At 40.7% G+C, this 25843-nt stretch overlaps 1 protein-coding gene across 1 annotated transcript; it reads left to right on the forward strand.

The window, feature by feature from the left end:
* The first annotated feature begins 1643 nt into the window (after window positions 1-1643).
* LOC134404764 (solute carrier family 25 member 3-like) lies at window positions 1644-2837 on the forward strand. Its single transcript, XM_063135692.1, has one exon. The coding sequence runs from the start codon at window positions 1644-1646 to the stop codon at window positions 2835-2837; it is 1194 nt and encodes a 397-aa protein (XP_062991762.1).
* Window positions 2838-25843: the final 23006 nt, after the last annotated feature.

The following is a 25843-nucleotide window of genomic DNA, read 5'->3' on the forward strand; positions in this document are numbered from 1 at the left end:
CTGTTTTTGAGTTTTATTTATCTCCGTTGGTTAAATATCCGAGAGAGAGATCTTCCTTCTCCCTGCCTAAGGACAGGGCCAATGCTAACTAGCTGCACACTGAAGGGTCATCCCCAACAATGCAGACAGGTTTGGAAACAGAAATCTAATGGCCAGGCATAATATTTTATTTATTTATTTATTTATTTATTTATTTATTTATTTATTTTAAAAGCAATATATGTGGCTGGTAACCCTTTTCTCATACAAGTCATTCCAACCACCACTACTACTCTGAATATAGCTTTCACTCTGAACCTCTCGTATCCTGTAATTCTCTCCCATTATGCTTCCTTTTTGTCCAGCACTGTTTCTTTTAATGTAGTCTCACAAACATAGCCTTTTTTCAACAGTAATAATCACTAATTCATAGTTATTAATTTAATTTGTATCCAATCCCCTGCTTCCAAGATCAGAATGATAACTATCTGATAACCATGGCCTATTAAACCTTTAATTTCTGAGGCTTTCTAGCATGTGTGCATGTTTATTATTTCTTCTAGTGGAATGAGGAAACGGCCAGCCACTGATACATAAGATAACTGCACATTTATATTGATTATCACTTTGAAACTGGACATGTGTTTCCTACTTGTTTGACAAAGGGGTTAGAGTTTATTTAGGGTGACCATATGAAAAGGAGGACAGGACTCCTGTACCTTTAACAGTTGTATTGAAAAGGAAATTTCAGCAGGTGTCATTTGTATATATGGAGAACCTGGTGAAATTTCCTCTTCATCACAACAGTAAAAGCTGCAGGTGCCCTGCCCTCTTTTAAACCTGGTCACTCAAGTATAGCTCCTGCAGCTTTAACTGTTGTGATGAAGAGGGAATTTATTTATTTATTTATTTATTTATTTATTTATTTATTACATTTCTATACCGCCCAATAGCTGGAGCTCTCTGGGCGGTTTCACCAGGTTCTCCATATATACAAATGATACCTGCTGAAATTCCCTTTTATATGCAATTATTAAAGATACAGGAGCCCTGTCCTCCTTTTCATATGGTCACCCTAGTTTATTAATATGTGTTTTGTCCTTGTGGCAACATAAACACTACCAATCCTTAATCTTTCATGGATTTAATAGTCTCCTCTGACTTTCATTCCAGGCCGGCCTGCCTGCCTGCCTGCTTGCTTGCTTGCTTGCTTGCTTGCTTGCTTGCTTTCTTTCTTTCTTTCTTTCTTTCTTTCTTTCTTTCTTTCTTTCTTTCTTTCTTGGCCTTGTTGCTTTTAGCAAAGCATTCTAAAGCACACTGGAAGGGGCTAGAGTGGCTGGTTACAATCATAGATAATACATAGTCTACCTACTGGGAGAGTTAATCTTCTCTAGGCTGAATCTCTATGGTTAGAAGAATTTTGAGGTCCTGGCAGTTGGGAAAGCAGCAACAGCTTCAGACTTAACTAGGCCCTTTTCTGTGCTCTGAATATGCCTTGTCCTCTGGGAGACAAGGGGAAGTGCAGTTTTTGGAAAGGGGAGACAAGAAGCATCAGATTCTCCTCTTCTCAGCACATATCATGGTTGTGGGGAACAGCTTCCTTTTCATTCTGGAGCATTAGGAGACATGGCATTGAGAGCAAATCCCTCAGCAGCCAGGAGAAAATGGAAATGGAGGCCTGCAAGTGTAGCACACATCCCCACCCCAACCTCTGGTCTCAGCTTTGGACAGTTCTTTGCCCCACTTCTTGGAGCTCAGAGGAAAACAGCAATGGCAGCCACTCGTACCCTTCTCAGTGCGAGGCCTCAAACAACTGCAGGGAAATGGACCCAGAGACTTACATGGACAGCTATCCAACCTCTCTGCAGAAACATCGCCTCTGCCTGTCAGCAGCTTCTACAAACAAAGAGAAAATACCTGAGCAACATGAGGAGTATAGTTGTGAGTATGGGTCACTGTCATATCTGCTGCTATGCTCCTTGGGTGGTGTCTTGAGCTGTGGTGCAACCCACACAGCTGTGGTGCCACTGGATGTGGTGAAGTGCCGCATGCAGGTGGAACCTCAACGCTATCGGGGGCTTGTGCAAGGCCTTACTCTCACCGTGCAAGAGGAGGGGGCACGTGGTCTGGTCAAGGGATGGGCCCCAACAGCCATAGGCTATTCCATGCAAGGACTTGGCAAGTTTGGTCTCTATGAGTTCTTCAAGATATATTACTCTGACTTGCTGGGTCCTGAACATGCTTATTTGTGGCGAACCAGCATCTACCTCGCTGCTTCTGCGAGTGCTGAATTCTTTGCTGACATTGCATTGGCCCCAATGGAAGCACTCAAGGTACGAATTCAGACCCAGGAGGGTTATGCCAACACACTGAGGGAGGCAGCTCCCAAAATGTACATTGAAGAAGGGCTATGGGCTTTCTATAAGGGTGTGTCTCCACTCTGGATGCGCCAGATTCCTTATACTATGATGAAATTTTCCTGCTTTGAACGAACTGTAGAAGCTATCTATAAATATGTTGTACCGAAGCCACGCGATAAGTGCAGCAAGATGGAACAACTTGGAGTTACATTTGTTGGTGGATATATTGCCGGCATCTTCTGTGCTATAGTTTCGCACCCAGCTGATTCTGTGGTGTCTGTGCTCAACAAAGAAAAGGGCAGCACTGCCGTAGGTGTCCTCAAGAGATTGGGCATGTATGGCATCTGGAAAGGCCTTTTCACCCGCATCCTGATGATTGGCACCCTCACTGCCCTGCAGTGGTTCATCTATGACTCAGTTAAGGTCTATCTCAAGCTGCCTCGGCCGCCCCCACCTGAGATGCCTGATTCCTTGAAGAAGAAACTCTCCCAAAAATAGACCCACAGTATGCAACCTACACTGCTGTGTTACAAGGATGCCCTAGTTCTATCAGAATTTCTAGTCCCCTTACACGTGGTTATGAGTGGACCATGGAAATTCATTATAGCCTTAGTCTAACACAAAATTAACCTGCATAGTGCTTCAACAACCTATTAAATATTGTACTTGAAATAGCTATTTCATGCAACATTAATGCATATAATTTAGCAGAATAATAGTTTGCAATTTAATTTTGCTAATAATTGTGCTAAAAATACATAATGCATAGTGTAGTTTGTAGTTTTTATAGGCTTTTAAATATTTTGAGGTTAACCAGTTAATAGCAACTGCTAGATTAGTTGGTCTTTGTAATACTGTTGTGATGCTTTGAAAGTTATTGTCAATTGGTCAAGTTGTTAATAGAATCATACGCCATCTTAATTCTGCTATAAAAAGTTGCAGTACATTAGCTAAATCTGATTTGATGTTTGAAATAACATCAAACTACATTCTCTGAAAAGTTATACTCCTAAAGCCAGTGGGATTACATTACAGTAATTTTTTAGGATCACAGACCTTGGCAGTGATCCAGAGAGCTTGTTTATGCATTGGCAAGGGATTGTGTACTTTTGGCAGGACTTATTTTCTTTTGGCAGGTGCCTGTACCTTACCACAAGACTTATTGGCAATATTCTGCATTTTTGAAATGGTGCAGGTAGAGACTGCTGTGCTGGAAAATAACAAAATGGATTTATTGTGCACACCGGTGTGGCATATCGTGGTCCTTATGTTTATTGGACAACCTTTCCCTCTTTATAAAGAAGTAGTTGCCCCTGATTTGAGGCAAATCTACCTTTCCTTTAACAAGCATCCTACAGGTTGCTAGCATTATATTGATAAAGGTACCACAATATGGAAATAAATTTTCTATCCTTGCAGCTCAGCTAAAATTCTGAATCTGTGTTTAACATATATGTTATGCTTTTCATAGAATGCATTGTTTGTTTTCTTACAGTTTCATGTGGACATTTATTGTTATGAAAGCAAATAAAGTTATTGTGGTTACTGTGGAAATGTAGGGTTCCTATTGGATAGTGTTTGCTAAAACACATTAGTAGCTTTTCATTGCACACTGAGAAGGGAATCCTCCACGCTTCTTCTTAAAGCCTCTTATTTCAAATATGCAGTTTTGCAAGTTAATATTATGAGTGTTGGACAAATGGTACCCATTTATCTGTTAAATATATAGTCCTAATAACCTACTCCGCAGAGATATACTAAAGGTATTTACATATTCCTGCTATGTCTAAAGGGCTCAATCATTATATTTTGGGGCCCAGTACAACCTTTTAACATAGAGCCCTTCCACACACATGCCATGATCCCATCCCATACATCTAGTCTCATTACCCATGAAAGACAAGTTTCGGTTTTCATTCTACATTTCTGAAGTTACACCATGGCCTACATTTGAGGTTTTTTCCTTCAAGCCCCAAACACACCCTTTTTGTTGTTCTTGTTTAACATAACATCCAACCTGAAAAAGACTCCTATATAACTTGTTGACTATTTTATAATATTTTGATTGGTCCTAATAAAGGTAAATATCCTGTCAATGTGGGTTTTTTTTATTCTAATGGACCAGCACAATTAGTTACAAACAAGAATGGAACTATTAAGTTTAATTTTTTGGCCTTTTTCCCTTCAAAATTATGAATTATATCCCCAAATTCAATTTCTCTTGAAATTTACCCTCAATAGAAAAAATTGCTAGGTGGCTTAACCATTCTTGTCCCATAGTAGAATATTGTATTAAATCCAGACATAGCAGTATGGGGGTTGTGTGTGTGAAGATTTAGGATGTAGTCCAATACAAATCTGGGTGTAAGTCCCATTGAACTCTGTGACACTTATTTCTGAGTAGACTTATAGCAAGCATTGCACTGTTAGTTGCATATATTTTGGGCTGCAAATCCTACCAGCATAATCTCTGGGATCAATGTTCAATGTTCCTGATTATTATGGTGTTGTCTCCTCCCCTCCTGTATATGCCTAAGAAACTTTGGGACTGGTGGTTTTTGAGAAACCTGGGCTGTATCAACACAGGGGGTTTACTTCAGTGCTACTGTGCCTGACACACGATTTTGGAACATGACTTTCCCCCCTCTGCGCAACTATGGGTTTTCATGCCATAAAATTCACATTTTTGCAAAGTCATTTGGTATCAGATTTTCCCGTTGCACAGGGTTCAGTGCAGTTTGGGACTCTGTGCGAGAACTTGCGATACTGGCTTCAGCAGCAATTCAGGGGAGGAGTACTGCAAGGAGGAAAGTAAAGTTGTATCAGCAAAAGGTAGATCTGAGGAGAGGAGTTGGCTTCACCTTCTGCTGATTGTGTTTTGTTCCCAAAAGAGCCTTACCCCTGGGAAAATCAGCACATTGCTTTTGGGATTTCTTTTTTAAAATCCCCATTCAGGCAGATGCATATATTTCCATAAGATTAATGACCTCAAGGAACAACTAGCTAAAAGCGGCCCAGATAAACATGTCTGCTCATAATCACATTGTCTTCAATTAGACTTATTCAGGATGGGAAGGGAGAGAGGTAAAGGGAATTGTGGATTGCTTTGCCTTTTGTTTTCAATCTCCCCTTATCCTGTGCATAAGTTTAATGACTTTAAAGAAGGAAGCATGTTGATGCCTTTTGTTTTCAATCTCTGCTTATCCGCTGCAGCCAACCTACACATAATGACTCGTTGAGACCACGAAACTCATAGAATCATAGAATAGAGTTGGAAGGGGCCTATAGGCCATCGAGTCCAACCCCCTGCTCAATGCAGGAGGTTGGACTCTACCCCTATATACCCAAATTACTCCTTAATGCTTCACACGTAAGGTTTTGGGGGATTTATTCTGCATTACATTGAGAGAAGATTCTGGGATAAGGTAAATTGAAGAGCCTGGCATTAGCCCAAGCACCCAACATTAAGGTAAGATAGTCATATGATGGAGACGCCATATGACTGATGAAAATTCAACAGTTGCAGATTTCCCAGCCATTTCTGTTCCTTCAGAAGCTAAAACTACCTTTTTGCTTTGCTTGCTTGTCAAAGGGTGTGAACAATACCACTAGGTAACTCCAAGCCTAGAACGGAACTTAGAAGGCAACATGTTTTCTGAAGCAGATTTCAAATTGATTTCTGAAATCAATAAATGGCAGAATGGCTAGTGATAGCCACATGTCTCTTGATTTTTGCAGGTTTAGGTCTTCATCACTCCTAAGAGTATCTACTCAATCGGCAAATTATATGTCTCTGTTCCTTGCAGATATGGCAACTGATGCACCTCAGCCAGATGGCCTGAGAAAGACTTTGGGGTTTATAGTGATACAAAGTACGAATTGGAGTAATTTGAAATGGATAGATGGCAGGTCACCTTGAACATGCTGGACCAACCTTCCAGTATTACTGTAGGCATTTCTGAAAGCTGACTGAGGTTAATGTGTCTCTAAAAAGCATGTTTAGTTGCCTAATTGATTTGACAGTTTTAAAGTTTTTCTGACTGTTGAACTGACAATTTCCTGACTAGACCTTGAAGCCAATATTTTTCATCATATTTGTGGCTCATGGGGAATTCTGGATGGACAGGATGATTGCAGAAATCAAATCTCAATCGCTTTAGAGAAATTCACATCACACTAGCAGTTTACTTCTGCAAATACTACTAGACATGTCCTTACACTGCTGAGGTAAAGAGTGATTGGAATATTTAACAAAATACTATGACCCAAGGATCAGGAAGATAATCAAATTATTACAAATTGTCTAGTGATTGCAATATATATATATATATCCCTCCCTCTGTTCTTACCATGAATAAAACATAAAAGGATTATGTTGTGGAACTAGCTGTGCATTCACAAAACCTCAGGTTACAAAATCCTCTGACTTGTGGATCATTGCCGTACTATATATCATTGTAATGAAAATCAAATATGTGAACATAACCTAGGTCAGCCAAACTTTTTGCCAGTTTCCCTGTCAGCCTTGACTTTTATTTAACAACCTTCTCACTACATAATACTTCTGCTCTGGATAAAGGTGAACTCTGTTATGATTACTTATCAAAATAGTATGAATGAAGGTGACTTTCCTGTGTGAGCAGAAGCATAGCAAAGCTTACAATGAAAAACAAGAGATGGATTTACCTAATTTGTCATTATATTTTTAGTGAGCTGTAAAAGCAGAGCAGTTCTTAATACTTTGTAATATCTATCTTACCCATTAAAGAAGGGCTTTAATAGAAAGATATTTAAATGTACCATAAGCTAGGAGAAGGATATTCACAGCAATGAATAAAGCTAGTAAAAACTTTGGATATGCTATTTCCCTATCTGAGGTAGTAATGCTAATCCCGATCTCTTGTTTGATCTATCTTGCTCTGACTTTTAAGAAGATTTTGGAGTATGATCTTTGTGGATTGGGTGAGCTGAGAAATAACATATTTTAGTTATGCTGCTTTATCATGGCTTTCTGTATCTGCTTTCTTTCTTGGATGTGATCAGCGCCATTACACCAGTGGCCACATGGTTTGAAATTAAAGGGCTCATCAGACACAGGGAGGGAATCACGTTTCCTTACAGCGGGCTCTCTTGCTGGTTCTCTTCTGCTTTCAAAATGAGCACTTTTCACTGAGAAGAGACCAGTGACCATGTGTCCTGTTGATTTCAATGGATTTCAATGGGGACAGCACCCTCTAGGGGACAATTTATAGTGCAACCTCAGAAGACTCTGATTAAAACAGGGGTCTTTTTTAATCACTCTAAAATAGAAAGAGAGTGGGAGGTGTGCCGGAGATAGATGCCATCATCAAAAGGACCCACAAAAAACCATGGATGGCCAGTAACGAGTGTATAATAAAATGCTTGCCTGATGACGCTCAAAATGTTTCCTCTGTCTGCTTCCTCCATATGCTCAATTCACTTTAATGAGACAGCACCATCTGATGGCATAATTATAGCACTACGCCAAGATTACATGCTGGGAGATGGCGTGATTTCCAGATATTCCCGTGTTATCACTCGGTTTTTTAAATCTTCCGTTTCCAGGCGATTGTATGGGAGGGACCCTGACTGCTGATGACCTTGTGTAATCAACCCGCCAACTTCTGTGAATCACGAGTGTGTTATAAACCACGAGCATGCTATAAATCACTCATTTAGAAAAGCTCCTTGTTTGTAAATAATCACACTCTAGCAAACCACATATCCCATTGTCAGCTATGTAAAGCAAGAATACACAAGTGGATGGTGGAACAACTCTGCAGAAATTCTGCCACACAGCCATATGAAGTTTCATATGAACTTCATCATATGAAGTTTCCTTGGACTTTCCATATACACAACATCAGTGTCTGCTGTGGAGGCAACATTCCTGTGACTTTAAACAACAGATTACAGATACAAAACCTCTAGGAAAACAGGAAATTATCTGAGAGCAGGTGTCTGAAAATCCCAAAATAGTGAGACAAGGAGAGGCATTATGCTGCCTTCTGTGGTTTTTGGAACATGCTCAGACTTGGAGGAAAATACTATCGACAGAGTTTTGGACCAGATGGATGTTGAGCTTCTTTCCAACTCTTTGATTTTATAGATTATGCATGTGTACAACAAACTGTCCCTGCCCACCTCACTTATGGGTGTACAACATAAATTGATTCCAAAAATACAAATGGGAACCCTCCAAAGACAGACAACTCATCATGTATATAGAACTTACCTGAGTACATCTTGTACTTGCAAACACTGTAGGCTTTGTGCTTACAATATTGCCTTGGTGCATTTGAATCAGAACTTGAAGGATTGCCCTGCAAGAGCTAAAATCGGGCTGGACTCAAAGCCATTAATATGTCTTTTACAAGCCATGCTACTCTTACGTCAGCAGATGGAGCTGTAAGATAAGTAGTATTTAATCATCTAGCAGGCTGGGTATCTAACTGGAAGTACAAATAGGTCAGTTGGTACTTGTTGATGAAAGAGGCTGGATAACAGGTCTATAACCAGCTATGATAGGCTTCAAGCAGACTTGGGCTGCAATCTTAAACAAGCATATCCTAAACTAGAGAGTATGTCCCTTTTAACTCAGTGGAATTTACTTCTGAGTAACTATGCTTTGGATGATACAACATATTGGCTTAAATCCAAATATAACTCAATACAACTTAATTATATTGAGGATCAAGCTGCTAATACGTTTTTCTATCAGAAATGTCATTTCACAACTGAACTCGGTCCACTAATAGGTATCCTTTGGGAAGACAATTAACACATCAGCTCAGGAGCCTCCATTCTCAGTTGACCAAGATTCAGTTTTGAAACATTTTGACAATCATTTGCACAATCAGGTTTCCTTTAAGTATTATTCAGCTGTCAGGAACTGCCTTTGAGCATGATTCAGCGGGCAGGAACATTCAACTGTTAAAACACAAGGAAAATTTGGATGCTCAGGGCATTTGGGACTGGTCTGGAAAAAAAATACTATGAGGTTTAGAGCTTTATGAGCAACCTTTCACTCATGTTCCACAATTGCACTCTATGGCTCTACTGTGAAGGTCCAGCTAACTAAAAATTAGCTCTGCACATGTTGAACTATCACAAGGCTCTGCTCCAGGCTTATACCTTTATCTAGGGAATGGATATTGTGCTTCTGACTAGGAACTGGAAGATTCAAGGTGAATACTCTATTGAAGAGTGGTATAAAGAAGTATGGGAGATCGCTATTAATGATAAATTGACATGTAATATTAAAATGAGAAGAGGTATAACAAAAACAAATGATTTTGAGGGAATCTGGAAACAGTTCCTAATATTTGTGTTGTCTAAGGGAAGTGGGGAACCACCAGCTGAAGAAACTATGAGTTTTTGGTGATAGGAATAAGGTCCCGAGGTGGGGGGTGCACTTTTAGGTTAAGTTTGATTATGTTAAAAGGTTAAGCGAAAATATGAGATTGTAATGTTTCGCAATATTATTGTATTAGGTTGTTTTTCTTTAATTGTATGTTTTATGTTTAATAAAAACAATAAAAATATTTTTTAAAAAATAGAGCTTTATGAGCAACCTTTCACTCATGTTCCACAATTGCACTCTATGGCTCTACTGTGAAGGTCCAGCTAACTAAAAATTAGCTCTGCACATGTTGAACTATCACAAGGCTCTGCTCCAGGCTTATACCTTTATCTAGGGAATGGATATTGTGCTTCTGACTCTGGATCTTAGCTACCATGAACATAGTTGATTTCTAACACATAAAATGTAGAAGTATGTATTGCTTTGAAGAAATGGAGGATGACAATGTAGCCCATCTAGTTGGTTTCAGAATAGTCACCACAAATTTGTTATCTTTGGTTCTTCTTGTTTGTCATTCATGAGATGAATCAGGATCTTAGGATCCTATCTAATATTACTCTGGGCTAGCACACCTATGGAAATTATTTCAGCAAAACAAGGACCAAGGAGGTCATGGTAGACCTCTCTCTGTCTACGGTAGACCTTGCTTTCTGAATGAATGATAAAACTGAGTTTGTTGGCTATTACAAGCAAAACAGAAGCAGAGGCATATTCCTAAAGAAAATACTACAGAAAGTGAGCAGCATAGCAGATTTAACCCACAGCACAGACAAGGACACTGTGGTATGATCTAGCTAACTACCTCTATGTGGATGGAATCCCTACAGTACCATTAACCCAAAACATTTGGTACATATATTTCTGTATAGTGGTAACAAATTGCAAGATCACATGATGGTTGTCTTCTGCTTTGACCTCTATACAACCTTTGCACTGCTTTACTTTGAGCCCAAGCATTGGCATTCAAAACACATGCAAGGTATTTTCCCCCCAAAGCACTCATAGGGATGCTGTTGTCAGTTAACTGTCCAGAATCCATGAATCACATCCAAACTTCAGTGGAGAAAAGGGCAGAGATTTTATATAAAGTGCGTTCATCAGCTGGAAAGCAGGTCATCTTGCCAGCAGCAATTTTCCTCCATTGTTTGTAGAATGAATGAAGCAGGCATTCCCCATGAAGCTAACTTCATGAATCTTTTATAACTTTGCTAAGAAGAACCACAGCACGCTTCATGACCAGCTGTTGATTTATTTGTTTATTTTAAACAGCCCTCTTGTACAACAGTATGTAAGACCAGAACAATCCGTCTTTTGCAATGGACATTCTGGCTATAACGTAAAGGATGTGGTTTGGGCTGATTTACTTGCTAAAATGTAAAGACTGAAATTATCGCACATTAGCAGATGACAATGGCCCTCAGTGTTGCCTTCAGCCATCAATTTATTGTTCCTTAATCTCCAATAGTGCCATGGGATGTGATGGTTGTTCTTTAATTATGAAAAGTAACGTGGCTTGGCAACTCAAAGTTTTCACATTCTTCATGATCTCTTGGTTGGCCTTATAAAAGGTAATACACTAATACGGATTTTGGAATGTTGTTCATAATCAACATGGCTAACTTTGCTTTTTTGTGTGACGTGGAGAATACTGAACTTCTTAAACTTGTGTAAAAATTACAAGTGTCTGTGCAAATGAATGCATCTTTAACACATGAATGTTAATACTTAATATTACAGGGTCACTATCCGCCAGGAGTATCTCCTACACAGACTCATTGAAATGAATGGAATGTGAGCAAAAGATGCACATGTTTGCACAAATAAATCACCTTCATTATTATGAGGACTGTAAAGGAAATGTCCTGACAGCTTGAGCCCAGGATTTTAAGAACATTCTTTAGCAAGAGCCACCTCAATCTGTAACCTCATAAGAGGTAAATATCTTCAGTAATTTGCAGTGCAGCGAGTTTAATTTGACACTGAAAGCTGGAACAGAATAAATGTTAGAAGTTAGTTGAGTCAAGAAGCTTTCTAGCAAAAAAGGGAAAATGCTGTTCCAATCAGGGTTTTTGGAATTTTACTTCTGGCCAGAACAACACAGCAGCAAGTGCTCATTATAACTTGCACTCCTACAGTCACAAAAGGGTTTTCTTCAAAGCAAATAGAACGTGTACATCCATCACTACAACCTCAGTGGCCAGCTGAACTCGTCCTGAATTTTAAACAAGCTAACCCAGCCAATATCAGAAGCCACTTTGGTGTCTTACAGATCGAACTAAAGTATCTACAGGGACCATATGCTGATAGTGTCTGATCTTACATACAGGCTTGCCGAGGTTATCAGAGTAAGCATGCTATTCGGTACAAATGAAAACACACAGAAAGAAAGGACTGTGTGGTGGAGAGAATTATTGCTGGCAGTAGCCCAAAATGAGTTGAACCTAGCTGAATGTTCATTATCTTGTGTTTATTGCTTTCCCTTCCTGCTCACAATGGTTTCTACAAGGTAGCAGAAATGCTACCAGCAGATGTTAAACTAAAGCGAGTGGAGAAGAGAGACAGCAATGACCATATCGTTAGGTAGAGAGGTGGCCGCCTCAGGTAGCTGATTTTAGGCGTCATGAAACAACAGCAGATTGTTAATTATTTCATACATTATTGTTGCAAGGAGGGGGATAGGAGGTTTTGGTTGGTTTTGGATACTCTGTGCCTTGACTGAGACGAAGATGTATCTTAGGGAGCCATATGTCCATTTTTACAGAGGACAGTCCTCTAGTTGATGAGATGTCAGAGGACCATTCTCTCTTTCAGTGTTTCTCTATTTGAAGGGAGATTCTGGATTAAAGATTAAGAACCATAAGAACTATTGCCCATCAGATGTTAGCACCAGAACAGTAGCTTGAATGGGCAGGCACACAGGTCACCTGATCAGAACTTGAACTTACAGATTGTTCATCCACATCCATCCCAAAATTGTGGCCAAAATCTATTCGAGAGTTCTACAGTCTCCCTGGAATTAATAGATGGGCACGAGAGGAAGAGCTGTGTAATCATATATGGTAACAATTGAGCCCAAACCTCCATATAACTTCCCCCAGTAACTTCATGTAGATGTTAAAAATTGTGCAAAGAAATGGAGCCCCAAGGCTTCCCAAAGGCCTGCAGCTTTCCAGAATACCAGGAAACTGACACAGATCTATGATTGTGAGCTTCTCCACACAAGGCTTTTATCGTGAGCTCATGATTGGTCACTCATGGAACTTTGCGGATCCTTTACACAATATCATCCACTTCCAGAGTCTTTCCCGTGCTTTATAACCTTGAACCCAGAATTTTAAGATCGGAGAAAAAGAGGCATTTTTTCTAGAAGTGAGGTCATCTGTTTTAATGGCTGTGTGAACTTCTGTAATTGTATTAAACCACAGTAGCTGTGTTATAAAACGTATATAACTTGTAGAGAAAGACCCCTGCCCCCTGAAAAACAGCCTGTGTAACGGAGCTGATCTTAATCCCGCAAAGAATCCAGAAACAGAAGCCCCGGCAAACTGTGGGATAAAACCTTGGTGTAGAGATGCCCTCAGTCAAGGACATTCAGACATGATTGTATCAATAGGCCAGGTATTCTCTCAGTCCTTATTTTATTTCACTTGCATTATTGTCAGCTGCCTTAAGCACCATTTGGTGAAAAGATGGGATAAAAAATTAACAACTAATAATAGCAGTTGTCCCAGATGTTTTGGCTGGAGATGGGAGTGTTAATAAGAAAATTTTGAGTATTTAATGTAGTATTGAAATGAATTTTACCTTCATAATCTCCCTTACAATCTGCTGCAAAGAATATGTAGGTCATGTATTTAAAACAATGTACAGAGTTGGAGAAACAGTAAGAACTATTTTTGATCAGTGTTTAGTCTAAAGTTAGCTTCTGTTTCTTAAAGTGGTACTCAATTTTGTAGTTTAGGGAGGGAAAAACAATTTTGGTGTGAAGAGTTCATAAGGAACTCTTCGTTTGACTAGTTTTCTGTTGTTTTGTTTATACGATGTGATATTTTAACTCCAATGCAATGTCAATATCAAAATTCAAGGCCTGTCAACATTTCACATCAATCCATCCAGGAAACAAGAAGATATCATAGCTCGCCCCGCACCCCCGGTAGCATCCACAAACAATAGTGTGTGAACCTGCCTTCAGTGCAATTGAATAAACACTTTGCTGTTGTTCTCTTGCCCAGTATCATCACTCACTGTCTGACTCTTCTCTCTTGGGGGAGTCCAAAACGAACTAAGAAGACAGGAAAGCACAGGAACGTTAGAAATGAGTTGGAATGTGAACGCCACCCAGTTCCCACTGGCCTCTCTGAAATTGCTTTCTTGCAAAAGTGCAAGACAGAATTTCAAGGCAGTCATTGAGTAAGTGGGCTGATAAAGACTCAGAGCTGTGGGAAACTGTTATTGGAATAGCATTCTATGTATATGATTTGAGAAATTATCCACTTCAGAGCAAAGTCTGGCAGGATTGCCTTGGTTAATAGAAATGGTGCATTTAAACTAATATGCCCTAAAGCTTTTTAATCCGCTGGGGAGCTTCATTTTTTGATAGAGCAAGTAATATCCTTAGCTGGCCTCAGTCGGTGTAACTTTGTTGACTTCACTTTATGATGATGTCATGTTCTAGAGCTTCTGTTTCACCTCGCTGTGGCCAGAAACAAACCATCCTCCATTGAAGAAAGCTTTCCTGCTCGCTTAATGATTTCATCTATTCTGCCTTGCTGCTCTTTACACATAGAAATGCCTCCCTGAACGCATGTATGATTCTCTGAAGGCATATATGATTCTCTCCTATCCTTAAGTTCTACCTTCTCCGCATGTCCTTTGGCTTATTTTCTTAATCCCCACTTCCAACTGTAACTAAACTTTACATATGTGTAATGGCATATTCTGTCCTCCCCCATCCATATCTGCTTCTGTTGTTCCACTGTCTATTTTAAATTATAAACTCCTCCTCAGGAACAGGGACTTGTCTACGTTTCCTGCAAAGTTCCATAAACAACAATTGATATAGTGGTTCAACTGCTTAATGAGGATAGCAAATTGATAACAGATGACAAAGAAAAGGCCGAAGTGCTCAATTCCTACTTTGGCTCAGTCTTCTCCAAAAAGTGGGCCTATGACCCCACCCCACCCCCTGGAAAAAGTGAAGTATAAGCTGAAGGGGCAGGATTGCAGTTTGAGATTGATAAACAAATGGTCAAAGAACACCTAATTTCCTTGAATGAGTTCAAATCTCCAGGGCCCGATGAACTGCATCCTAGAGTAATGAAGGAGCTGGCGGAAGAACTCTCAGAACCACTGAGCTTTATCACACCAGCGTTATACTGTGCAATCACTGCAAATTGCATGCAAAGGACTCTGAAGTTTTCCAGTTTATAATTTGCTTTTATTGTGAAGTACTCCCATGCATCGTGCTTTAATTGTGCTATAAAAGCAAAAGACTCACCGAATTTTGATACTAGATTTCGAGCGGCCACTGGGGCGCAGGAGCAGGATTTGATATGAATTAAACAAATGCTTACATCTGCATAAGCTTTAAAGATAAAGACTTCAAAATTGGCACAGTAATAGATATTAAGGAGAGCTTTAAGCATACCAAATTTGAATCGGATTGGGTCATCTGTTGATTTTTTAATGATTTTTTTACATTTCCCCCCTTAAACCCACTTCCCAGTATGCAAAGGATCTTGCCGCCCGGTAGCAACAACAACAACAACGCTGACAGCTTAGTGCTGTAGGGATAATTCGAGGGAAACAGGTATGTGGGATGAAGCTAACTGTTTATTATCTTTGTGAAATCATGGAAGATGGGTGAGGTGCTGGACAACTGGAGGAGGGTTAACATTGTCCCTATTTTCAAAAAGGCCAAAAAGGAGGAATTCCTCACCAGTAAATAGGGTCACAGTCCAGCCATTAATTATAGATACATGTCTTTAACTTTCCTATTGAAATGAGTGGGACTTAAAAGCGCTTAGCTTTCATGATGCTCCAAGTGTTTAGAAGTGGGTACAGCAATTGCTATTGCAGTGAAAGCTGCAACTCGGGTGGACCAGATGCAAAAGCAGATGATCTCCTTCTATACATTCAATAGTTGCTTTGAAGTGAACAGTTAGCCAGGTGCAGTTTATTTTGGTGGAAGGAGAAAAGCTGCACCTGCTGAAATTCCCTCTTAGGGCCACTAGCTGTGTAGTTTTGTACTTGAGTGCAGATCATTTTCTTTACCAATTGCCAATGCACACACACACACACACACATGGATCTGGCTCAGCAGCCTAGTATGGAAAGCAGGACTTTTTAACCCTTTGTCCTCCATTACAGTCCTGATCCAGACCGTGCACATGTACTGGAGGGGCACAAGTGCAACTGGGACCCTCTGTTGCATAGAAAACCAAACCTAGTTGGGAAAATAACACTACAGCAGCTGCACTCTCCCCCAATCTTGCTTTGCCTTAAGACTTGATGGTCCAGCCAAGCACCGTGTTAGTATTTTGCAGTTGCAAAAACCATTGGCATCAGATTCAGAGAGCCAGTCTGGTGTAGTCGCTAAGGTGTTGGACTGGGAGTTGGGAGATCTGGGTTCTAGTCCCCACTCGGCCATGGAAACCCACTGGGTGACAGTCACAGTCACATGGTTGCTGTTGTGAGAATAACATGGAGAGGAGGAAGAAGATTATGTATGCCACCTTGGGTTCCTTGGAGGAAAAAAGGCGGGATATAAATGTAACTAATTAATTAATTAATTAATGCTGTGCTGAGCAAGCCTGAAGTCTCTTATGTATAGGAGAGTTCCAAAAGTGCCATGGCTTGTATGGAGGCTCTTGGGCTTCATGCAGATACATGAATTCTCATATATTTAAAAACACTGTTTTAGAAACAAGATGAAGCATCACTGGTTCCTTGGTTCAGCTGATAGTCTCTTGACGCAGTGCAACAGACAAAGCACTTACTGTATTTGCAGATTCTCCCATCTGTTTTGCCAGTGCCCAAGAACAGCACATAACTGCCTTGCCATACCTGCATGAGGTTCCTGTATCTAGGCATGAGGATCCTTGGTTCTGTACCCATAGGGCTTTTCTATGCGAGGCTTTTAACCCATCACATTATTGAGGCTTCTGCTTCTGGATTCTTTGTGGGATTAATATCGGCTCCTTTACACGTGTTTTTCCCCCTGAGGATTTTCTTTCTCTGCCTTTCTATATGTTCCATTACACAACCACCAGATGGTGATGTGGTATAGCAGAATTGTGCAAATGCATCAGGGTTTCATGCTTCCATTCACAGAAATACCAGTCTTTTCTCATTAGAAACCCCCTCACCCACCCCACCGACCCCCCACACACTGTAATGGTTGCAAAGAACAGGAGAGCCCCTGGAGGATGACAACATGTAAAGCACCTGCAAGCTACCATGAGTGAGAAATCATGAGCACAGAATAAATGCCTCATGTAGAAAGGCCCATAGTTTCATGTAAGAGCTATATCTAGCTAATAGCATGTCATATGTGCAAAGTTTAGCTCAACTGTATTAGCATAAAATCCATACCATAGAAACACACACTACCTTTCCTGAGATTGGCTTCCCAGGTAGAAATCTGCTTAAAGTAGTTGATTTGGTTACATTTGTAATCACAAAAATGTCATTCTTGCTGCGTTCTAACCGGGTGACATTTCATTTCAAAGGTAACCCAAGACCAATTAAACATTTTGCATGCAGCTATGCTGGAGGTAACAAACACTCTATAAAAATGCTTTCAACAATACTGGAAATGCCCTAATAGCCACACTGGGATATGTTGATCAGTACTTAACACATGCATTGGTGACTGTGTAATTGCATTGATGTGCATACAATCCAGTTTTACTAGTGTTGTTATTTGGACAAAAAGTGGATTAAGTTAGGGAGGGTGCAATCCTGGAACTTGCTTCATTTGGCTGTTTAAAAGGATGCAATGTGTTGCGAATGCTATGTTCATAGCTGCTATACTCATGTACCATGGACCTCAGTGCAGAAAGTCCTACTTTAATCACTACTAGTTCACACACTGCACCCAAACCTAGGTCACTATGGGTCATTCCATTTTGGTGTTGAAAGCAGGTTTCAGAAACAGCAGAGTTGAGACTAGGTGTGGAGGCGGCCTGGCCAACATGGCAAGAGATCTCCAGGAAGACAATCAACACCCCATCCCACTATCCCAGTAAGCTTACTAGGTGGCGATAGCAGGGTGTCTTTCTTTCTTTCTTTCTTTCTTTCTTTCTTTCTTTCTTTCTTTCTTTCTTACTTACTAACATTTTCCAGGCCTGGAGTCAGCGTCCAGCACAGGTGAGCATGGACCCAGGAGGGCTCAACCAGGCCTGATGCCAATTGCCAACATCCCATTTTCTTCCCCCGGTGATTTTTGTTTGTTTGCTTTTACATTTTCACTAGGGCAGTGGGCATGCTATGAAGCAAAGCCAGCATCTTTATTTACCCAGAATTGCCTCTAGGGCCCACCTCATCAGAAAACCTTAAGAAAATGGGATGTCAGTGATTGGCACCAGCCCTTGTGGGCTCTCTTAGCATTTGCCCAACCATGGCTAGGTGTTCACTTCGGGCCTAAGAAACAGCCTACCCTTCCCCTCATTCTTCCTCTGCAAAAGTGAAAGAAAAAAAAACTGTGATCCCAAGACCATGGTTTTAATTGACATCTGGTGGGATACAAATGTTCAGGATGCCTTTGGGGAGCAATATATGAATAAAACACTGTTTTCCTTGATTGCAAATATAGGGGGTGAGTGGTGCTACAGAAGGGATACATTCACCCAAATATTTTTAAAGGACCTCCTTATTCCTGGCAAAAAAAGGATGTCCCCCCCACAAACATCTCATTCTTTCATAGAGCTTGACCAGTCTGTCCTTTAGCATGCGGCTAAATTGTCTCCACACAAATGGTGGGATGAGAGGGAATTATAGTGCAGTCTTTATTGTTCAGCCTGGCTCTGAACTACAACTTCATTTGATCTTTAATTGCTTACTTAGCACTGAGAGTCCCAATTCTCATCAGGCCTGCAACGAATGTGGAAGGGAGGTTTATCCTTCCCCTTCCCATCCACAAGCCAGACAAAAATTGGCCCTGGGAAGCTCTAAGGGTTAGGGAGAAACCTTCCCTTCCCACATTGTGGTCCTGATGAGAACCGGGACCTGTGCAGCATGCTACATGTACCTTGATCCTGAGTTTCTCCATCTCCAGACCTTGCGGGCATCTTGCCATTGTTATCACCCTAATCAACCCAATCTCCCAGTCATCCACCCTATCACCAGGGTATCTTGATCATATGTTTTACTGTTGCACACCTATAAAAAGACAATGCAAAATAAAAAAGATTCTTTTATATCTGCTGTGGAGTTTTTTGTAAGAAGTTTTGTAGCATTCCCACTCAGATACTGTTGATCTGAATTCTGATTTCTCTTCTGTGTATGCCTGTGGGACATGAACGCTGCAATTCATTTTAATTTTACTTTCATGAACACTGACTCCATAGAGCTCAAAACAAGCAAGAAGACAGAGCTATTTGTGCGTTCAAGAAAAGGTGAAAACAAAATGGCCTGGTTCAGACAACACGCTAAACCATGCTGCTTAACCACAAAATAGTTAAGGGAATGCATTTTGTGGTTAAGCAGCAAGGTTTAGCATGTTGTCTGAACCAGGCCAGCATGTGTAAGGAGCAAACTTCAAAAGCTGGAATAGTCTGCTGAGAAAAACTATAGCTATTTTGTGGAAACTTTATTTTCCACCAGGTAACCGCCCAGAGAGCTCCAGCTATTGGGCGGTATAGAAATGAAATGAAATAAATAAATAAATAAAATATCCACCATTCCACTGTCCTGCTTGCCAGGAGTGACTGCTCCTGATACTCTAAGGAAAAGGACTCTCGGCCACCCTTGACACTGGCGCAGTGGTTGAAAAATGAAAAGAAGCAGTAAGCCTTTTTCCTGCTCTTTCTTTCCTTATCTTTCCTTATCAGTACTAGTGACTCCCCATCTCCATCCAGCCCTCTGTGCTTGCTAGAGAACTTTAGGGAAAGGAAAAGTTTTCACTCGCTCGTAGGGAACTTTTCACATATGCCTACGGGAGGGTAGTGGAAGAGTTTCTTTCCTCTGCGTATTCAGGATATGCTAGAATGATCACCTATACGAACAAGAGTATAGGGAAAGCAAACAATAGCTATTGCAATCCCTGAGGGGGAAGTGTGCGAATGACCTTAATTTTGCAGAGAGCATGGTATTGATTGCATCTGGATCAGGCACTCGGCGGCAGGAGCTATGCTTTGTATAAATCTATAAAGCACAGCCACTGGGCCAAGATGTACACAAGATAGAACTGATTGTGAGTCTGGAAGATCGTTACATTTTTTGGGGGGGGGAATGCAGGAGTTCATACTCTTCTGCATTGTGAGGAGCTGTGAACAGGGGCTAATGAAGCGCTTTAAGTTCTGGACAGAAAAGTGGTTCGCATTATTCAGATCCAGGGTAGAAAATTATCTTTGTGAGGTTAGGGCTTTTCTACATGAGGCATTTATAATGCACTTGTCATTTGGTACTCATGGTTGTTTATGGGTTCTTTAGATGTCACTGTAACCTTCTGGTTTCAGTTCTGTGTCTAACAGTCATTTTTGGTGGCATTTAATTGTGTAAGTGAAAGAAAATGCTTTTTCTACTTCTGCATTTGTGCCATTCTGCTATACCACACCGCCACCTAGAGTTTATGTAGTGGAAAAGCTGGAAAGGAAATGCTTTTTGTCTAGTGCTCTGATTTCAATTCTGTCACGAAACCGAACATAATACAGCCTTTCCCAACCTGGTGCCTTTCAGATGGGTTGGACCAAGATTTCCATCATCTTCAGCCAGCATGGGGCATGCTGGCTGGAAAGATGGGACCCATACTCCAACTCCAGCACCTAGGTGGAGCTGCACTAAAAAGTAGAATGCAATGCATGGGAACTGTTATGCTATGACCGCCATGTCAGGAGTTCCCAACCTTTTTGGACCCAGGGGCACATTTGGGAATTTGAGAAATTGCTATGGGCACCACCACAAAATGGCTCCCACAGAGGATGTGGCTAGTCATGTGGGGGCCTGGCTAGTCAAAAGTGAGCTAAAGATCTGGGGAGGGAGCAGAGAAATAGCAACACTAGAAGCTGGGAGGGAATGGCAAATAGCAAGGCAAAGGTGTAGGGGGAGAGAAAGAACAAAGCTAGAGTCTAGAAAGGGAGTGAAAGAAGATCACCCTAACATTTTACAAGGTGGGAGCAGGGAATGAAGATCTTTGCTGGTGCCATTTGAGGGCCCTGTGGGCACCCTGGAACACCCCTGGGCACCATGTGCAGAACCTCTGAGCTATATTCTCCTCTGCTCCCATGACCCAACTCCATCAGAACTTGCTCCAGACGATTGGAAGGTGAGGCGACAGCCAGGGCCTGAAGACTAGAAAAGAGCTCACTACTGAAACAGTGATGCTATTTTCATGTTGCACAAAGCACCCATAAATGAACAGATTGTGAAGTAAACCTATCTAGGTTTTTAACTCTGGGTACTGAGTGTATGAAGGGGTAGCAAGAATGCACAGGTGAGCCCTGCCCCCTGGGCACCACTGTTAATGCCAGATGCAAGCCCTACTGTACTTGGCACCAGTCTGAACATAGAGATACACAGGCATAGCACTCCTTCTATGGGTTATTGATTGATTACTGTTCTTGAAGGGAGCCCTACATGTTTACGTCTATACTTGTGAAGGGCCCTCTTCAGTCTGATGCCAAGCACCTGACACCAGAGAGAGGTGACCAGCACGTGCAGAGGCATCCAGAGGACAGGTCTAGCTAGTGTGTTTCTACAAGTCGCTTCAGACGTTTGGTACTCATGTGTACCAAACACCTGGGTGGGTGGGTGCAACAATAGTGTAGTGAGAGATCTGTGATTAGAGCCTTCTGTGATTAAAAGACTAAGTAATAACTTTGGAGTGGATCAGTATGGTGGTACTGGCGCTTGTGGCCTTAACCCTTTGCCCTGCACTATTTTCCTGATAAAAATCCCACCCCAACTGCTATTTGCCTCAAGGGGGAAATTTACAGGTACCTGCATGATACGTGTCACTTTTCTTCTGTAGGGCAAAGATCAGCTTTCTTTTGATGAGCAAACAGTAGAGCAGAAAGGCTTTACCTCCCCCAGTAGTGCCACATTCCTGATCCAATCTCCAGCTCCCACATCTTCAATTCAATTCTTTAAATGTGTAAGATCCTAATCACTAATATTCAATTAGAAAATGAAACCAGGACTGAAATATTTACATTTTGGACAGTGCCATTTTTTGGTGGGGGGAAACAACATTTCTTCTAAATTTGTGCTCAGAAAACTAGTTCATATATTTTGAATAAGATGAATACCTAGCACCTGTGGAAGTGGATTTTGTGCTGATTCTGTCTATCCGAAATTGTGATCTGTCTGTCACAATTTGAAGAAGACAGGCAGGTGCTCACAATAGTCATGAGGGGATAACTGAATTTGTGCTGACATGTACTTTCTAACTCATCATTAACCTGGCAGGGTTTCCCTGCTGCATGTAAAGCCTGTGGCTCTTTTAAACATTCAGAAAAAGCACTGCTAAATAATGAAGCCAGAATTGAAACTCTCAAGATGACAAATTTTGGGCAAAGGGAGCAAAGGGCATTTTCAACATTACAAAATTGGCCCAATTCAGCTACTCCCACAATAGAAACAAAGGTGTCCAAAGCCAAGATTGTTGTCATATCAAAATATAATTTGGTACTTGATTATCTTGTCTCAGTCCTAGATTAGCGGTAAGCAAAAGCATTCTATATTCCTAACAGCCATTCTTCTTCAATTATTATTTCATGTCCCAGCTTCCCACCACTGCATAGTTCCATTACTTTAACAATGAATGAATGCATGCAACACAACTCTTGCCCTCTCAGCAATTGTCCACAAGTAGGTCATGCATCAAGCTTAAGGGTGGCAGGGGTTGGGAAATTAAAGCTATATTTTAGAATATAACATGCTTTATAGATGGATGGTCAGAAACATGTTAGCCCTTAGTATTTTCTAATGTCAGTGCCTCTCATAGAACCAAAATACAAGGGGGGAAAGAATGTCTCTTGGAAATCCCAAGTCCCATCATCGCAAGGCGGTCCAGAAGAATACCATGGTTGATGGCATTAAAAGCCACTGAAAGTTCCAGCAGAACCAAGAGGGATGCACTCCCCCTGTTGAATTCCTGGCACTGTTCATCCTATGCAACCAAGGTTATCCTGCATAACCAAGGGTATCCACATGCTTCAGGTGGGCTCACGCATTCCTACCTGGCACCTACCTTTTTATGTGTAGGGATCTTTTTTAATAGATGAGCATTCACTCATGTGAGCTCCAACCCTCAGTGTGAAGTGGGTTAACCCAAACACAGATCTACGACCTCAGTGTGAACTAACCATAAGATCTGATTCAATGTTAGTGTTAAAAAGCTACATAGTAGTAGTAGTATATTTTATGTGTGATGTCCACAGATAACATCAAGGATTGTTGTCTTACTGGAAAAAATAATCTTAAAACCAATACATAAGGCACAATCTGGCTCTGGAAAATATGTGTTGATGGCAGTACTAAAACTGTAGTGCTTTAGTAAATAATCTAAACTGTTTCACCCCTAGAGTCCATCTTTCTTCCTTACTGAAATGTTTTAAATGTGCTCTTCTCTACTTCCTGGACTATGGGTACATTTCTCTCCATTACCCAACAGTAACTGTAAGGTACTGTCTTTGTGGGTTAGTTTATAACTGTAGCTCAGGTATCAAGAAATGGGCAAAAACTTGCTACATTCTATGGCCAGATCCACACCAAGCAGGATATTCCACTATGGAAGCGGTATATAAAAGGCAGGAGCCACACTACTGATTTATAGCAGTATTGAAGTGCACTGACAACTGTTGGGGACCACTGACACATGCCGTATACCACTTTCGTGCTGCTATATCCTGCTTGGTGTGGCTCCTGCCTTTTATATACTGCTTTCATAGTCCAATATCCTGCTCGGTGTAGATGACGCCTCTGTCTCTTAATTCTGATTCTCTCATTTTTTAAATGGCCAAGCTGCAAGCACTTTTCTTTTCCATCTAGTTTAAAGATTATAGTATAAAAATTCATACTGGATACCTTTGCTTGTCTGGAGTAGCATTCACCTATGATATTTGTATAAGAAAGGATAATTCCTGGTGTACAAGTTTGATTTGATTTTTTCCCCTTTCCTTTTTTTTTAAATCAAATGCCAGTGTATAAAAAGTGGGCTCTTCTTAAGTCCTACTCTTTCCGGTGGGATTAAGTCTAATGTCAGTGTAATATTTGATAAATCTTGCATGCTAGGAGTGAAAGAGGGTAGTGCTGAGGGAAGAGAATAGCACACTCCATCCCACTTTGCTGGAACTTCTAGTTTCAGTTCATCGCAAAATAAAAATGATTGCAGTTGGTAATACAGTGTACCTCCATCTCTGCTATGGTGTGTTAAAGCCAATTAAAAAACAAATTTATAGCAATGAAATGTTCTATTTTTACTATTGTAGAACCTAATGAGCGGTTTTAAGGATGGAAACAAATATTTAAAATGGACATCAATGCCTTAAAATAGATAAGGCTCAGAAAGAACTTTCAAAACACAGACCCATTGAAGCATTACAAATATCATTTTACACATTTCCAGCATTTTTATCTAAAAAGTATTGTTATGCATGCTCCAGTTCTCCAAGTGATGAGACATTTCAGAGGTGCCAACGTTTACCTGAGTTCGATTTCATTGTTGTAAGGAGGTCACAGGAGGCTTATAATGTTTTTTAATGTTTGCATTTCTTCAAAACAAGTATATAGGTTGAGCATAGATTCAGTCTCACAGTTTAATACTCCACAGACACTCAAAGCCTCCTGCTCCCACAACAGGTCTTCAAAGGGAAAAGCCTGGACCCTAAGGTGCTATAAAGCCTGAGCTCAGTTCTGTTTCTCTTCTCAATCTGCTTCCAAAATGGAAAACAACAGACAAGCTGTCCTTTTCACACAGATACTTAGATTACCACAATCCTTAGTTGGCAGGGAAGCGGGGAGAGGCACTTGCCTTTTCAGATATTTCCTTAGTCTTTGAGCTTCTTTAAATGAGTGTTTTATAGCACGCTTGTGACTGGCCACTCACGGATGTTTGCGGGTCATTTTGACAACGACATCAGCCTCCTGCGCGTCTCCCACTCCATTCACTGGTTTTAGCGGTAAAAAATAAATCTCAGAAAACCTGACTCTTCTGAGATATATTTATATTTGTCGGGTTTTCCTGCCATGTACAGGCAAAGTTGTACTAAAAAATGCCCAATAGAGGGTGGTCCCATTGAATTATATGGGCCACATTCTCCCTGCTCTCTTCCTCGTGTAATTACAGCTCGTTGCAAATGCAGAAGAGAAGCAGGAAGCAGAGCCATGGTAAGGGAACATGATTTCCCCCTGTCTCATTGTTAAGAGCTCATTGTTAAGACCAGCAACTGAAAGCCACCAGTCCTGTCACCCTAACAAAGGGGACCTGCCAGGCTAAACTTATCCAACTGGTTTGACATATTCCTAATTATGATAGTATAATTTCACTCCTCTAATGAATTATCCTCATAAACATTTAAATATCCCCTCCCGATTTGTTTGGAGATATGTTGATTTTAAGGCAGTTTTAAAGACTAGCCTTTTCTGGCAGGCCTATCCAGATCAATGTTAAATCAAGAATTTTTAAGATGTATTGATTCCTGTTCTAATGTTGTTCCCCGCCTTGATCCAAAGGGAGAGGCGGGTAAGAAATAAATAAATATATTATTATTATTATTATTATTATTATTATTATTATTATTATTATTTTCAAATCCACATCTATGCTACATTTTCTGTTCACATAGCACTGATTTAAAGCATGTCCTACATGCACTCAGTTGTGGCAGGAAGTATCTTTTGACTTTAGGACATCAGTGCTAACCAAATTAGCTGTCAGCAGAACCCTTAAATAGTAGTA

This window comes from Elgaria multicarinata, chromosome 1, assembly GCF_023053635.1.
Source record: "Elgaria multicarinata webbii isolate HBS135686 ecotype San Diego chromosome 1, rElgMul1.1.pri, whole genome shotgun sequence".
Taxonomy (NCBI): Eukaryota; Metazoa; Chordata; class Lepidosauria; order Squamata; family Anguidae; genus Elgaria; species Elgaria multicarinata.

What these genes read in the sequence shown, in the direction of transcription:
- LOC134404764 (XM_063135692.1), top strand. Translation starts at nt 1,644, where the DNA reads ATGGAAATGGAGGCCTGCAAGTGTAGCACACATCCCCACCCCAACCTC.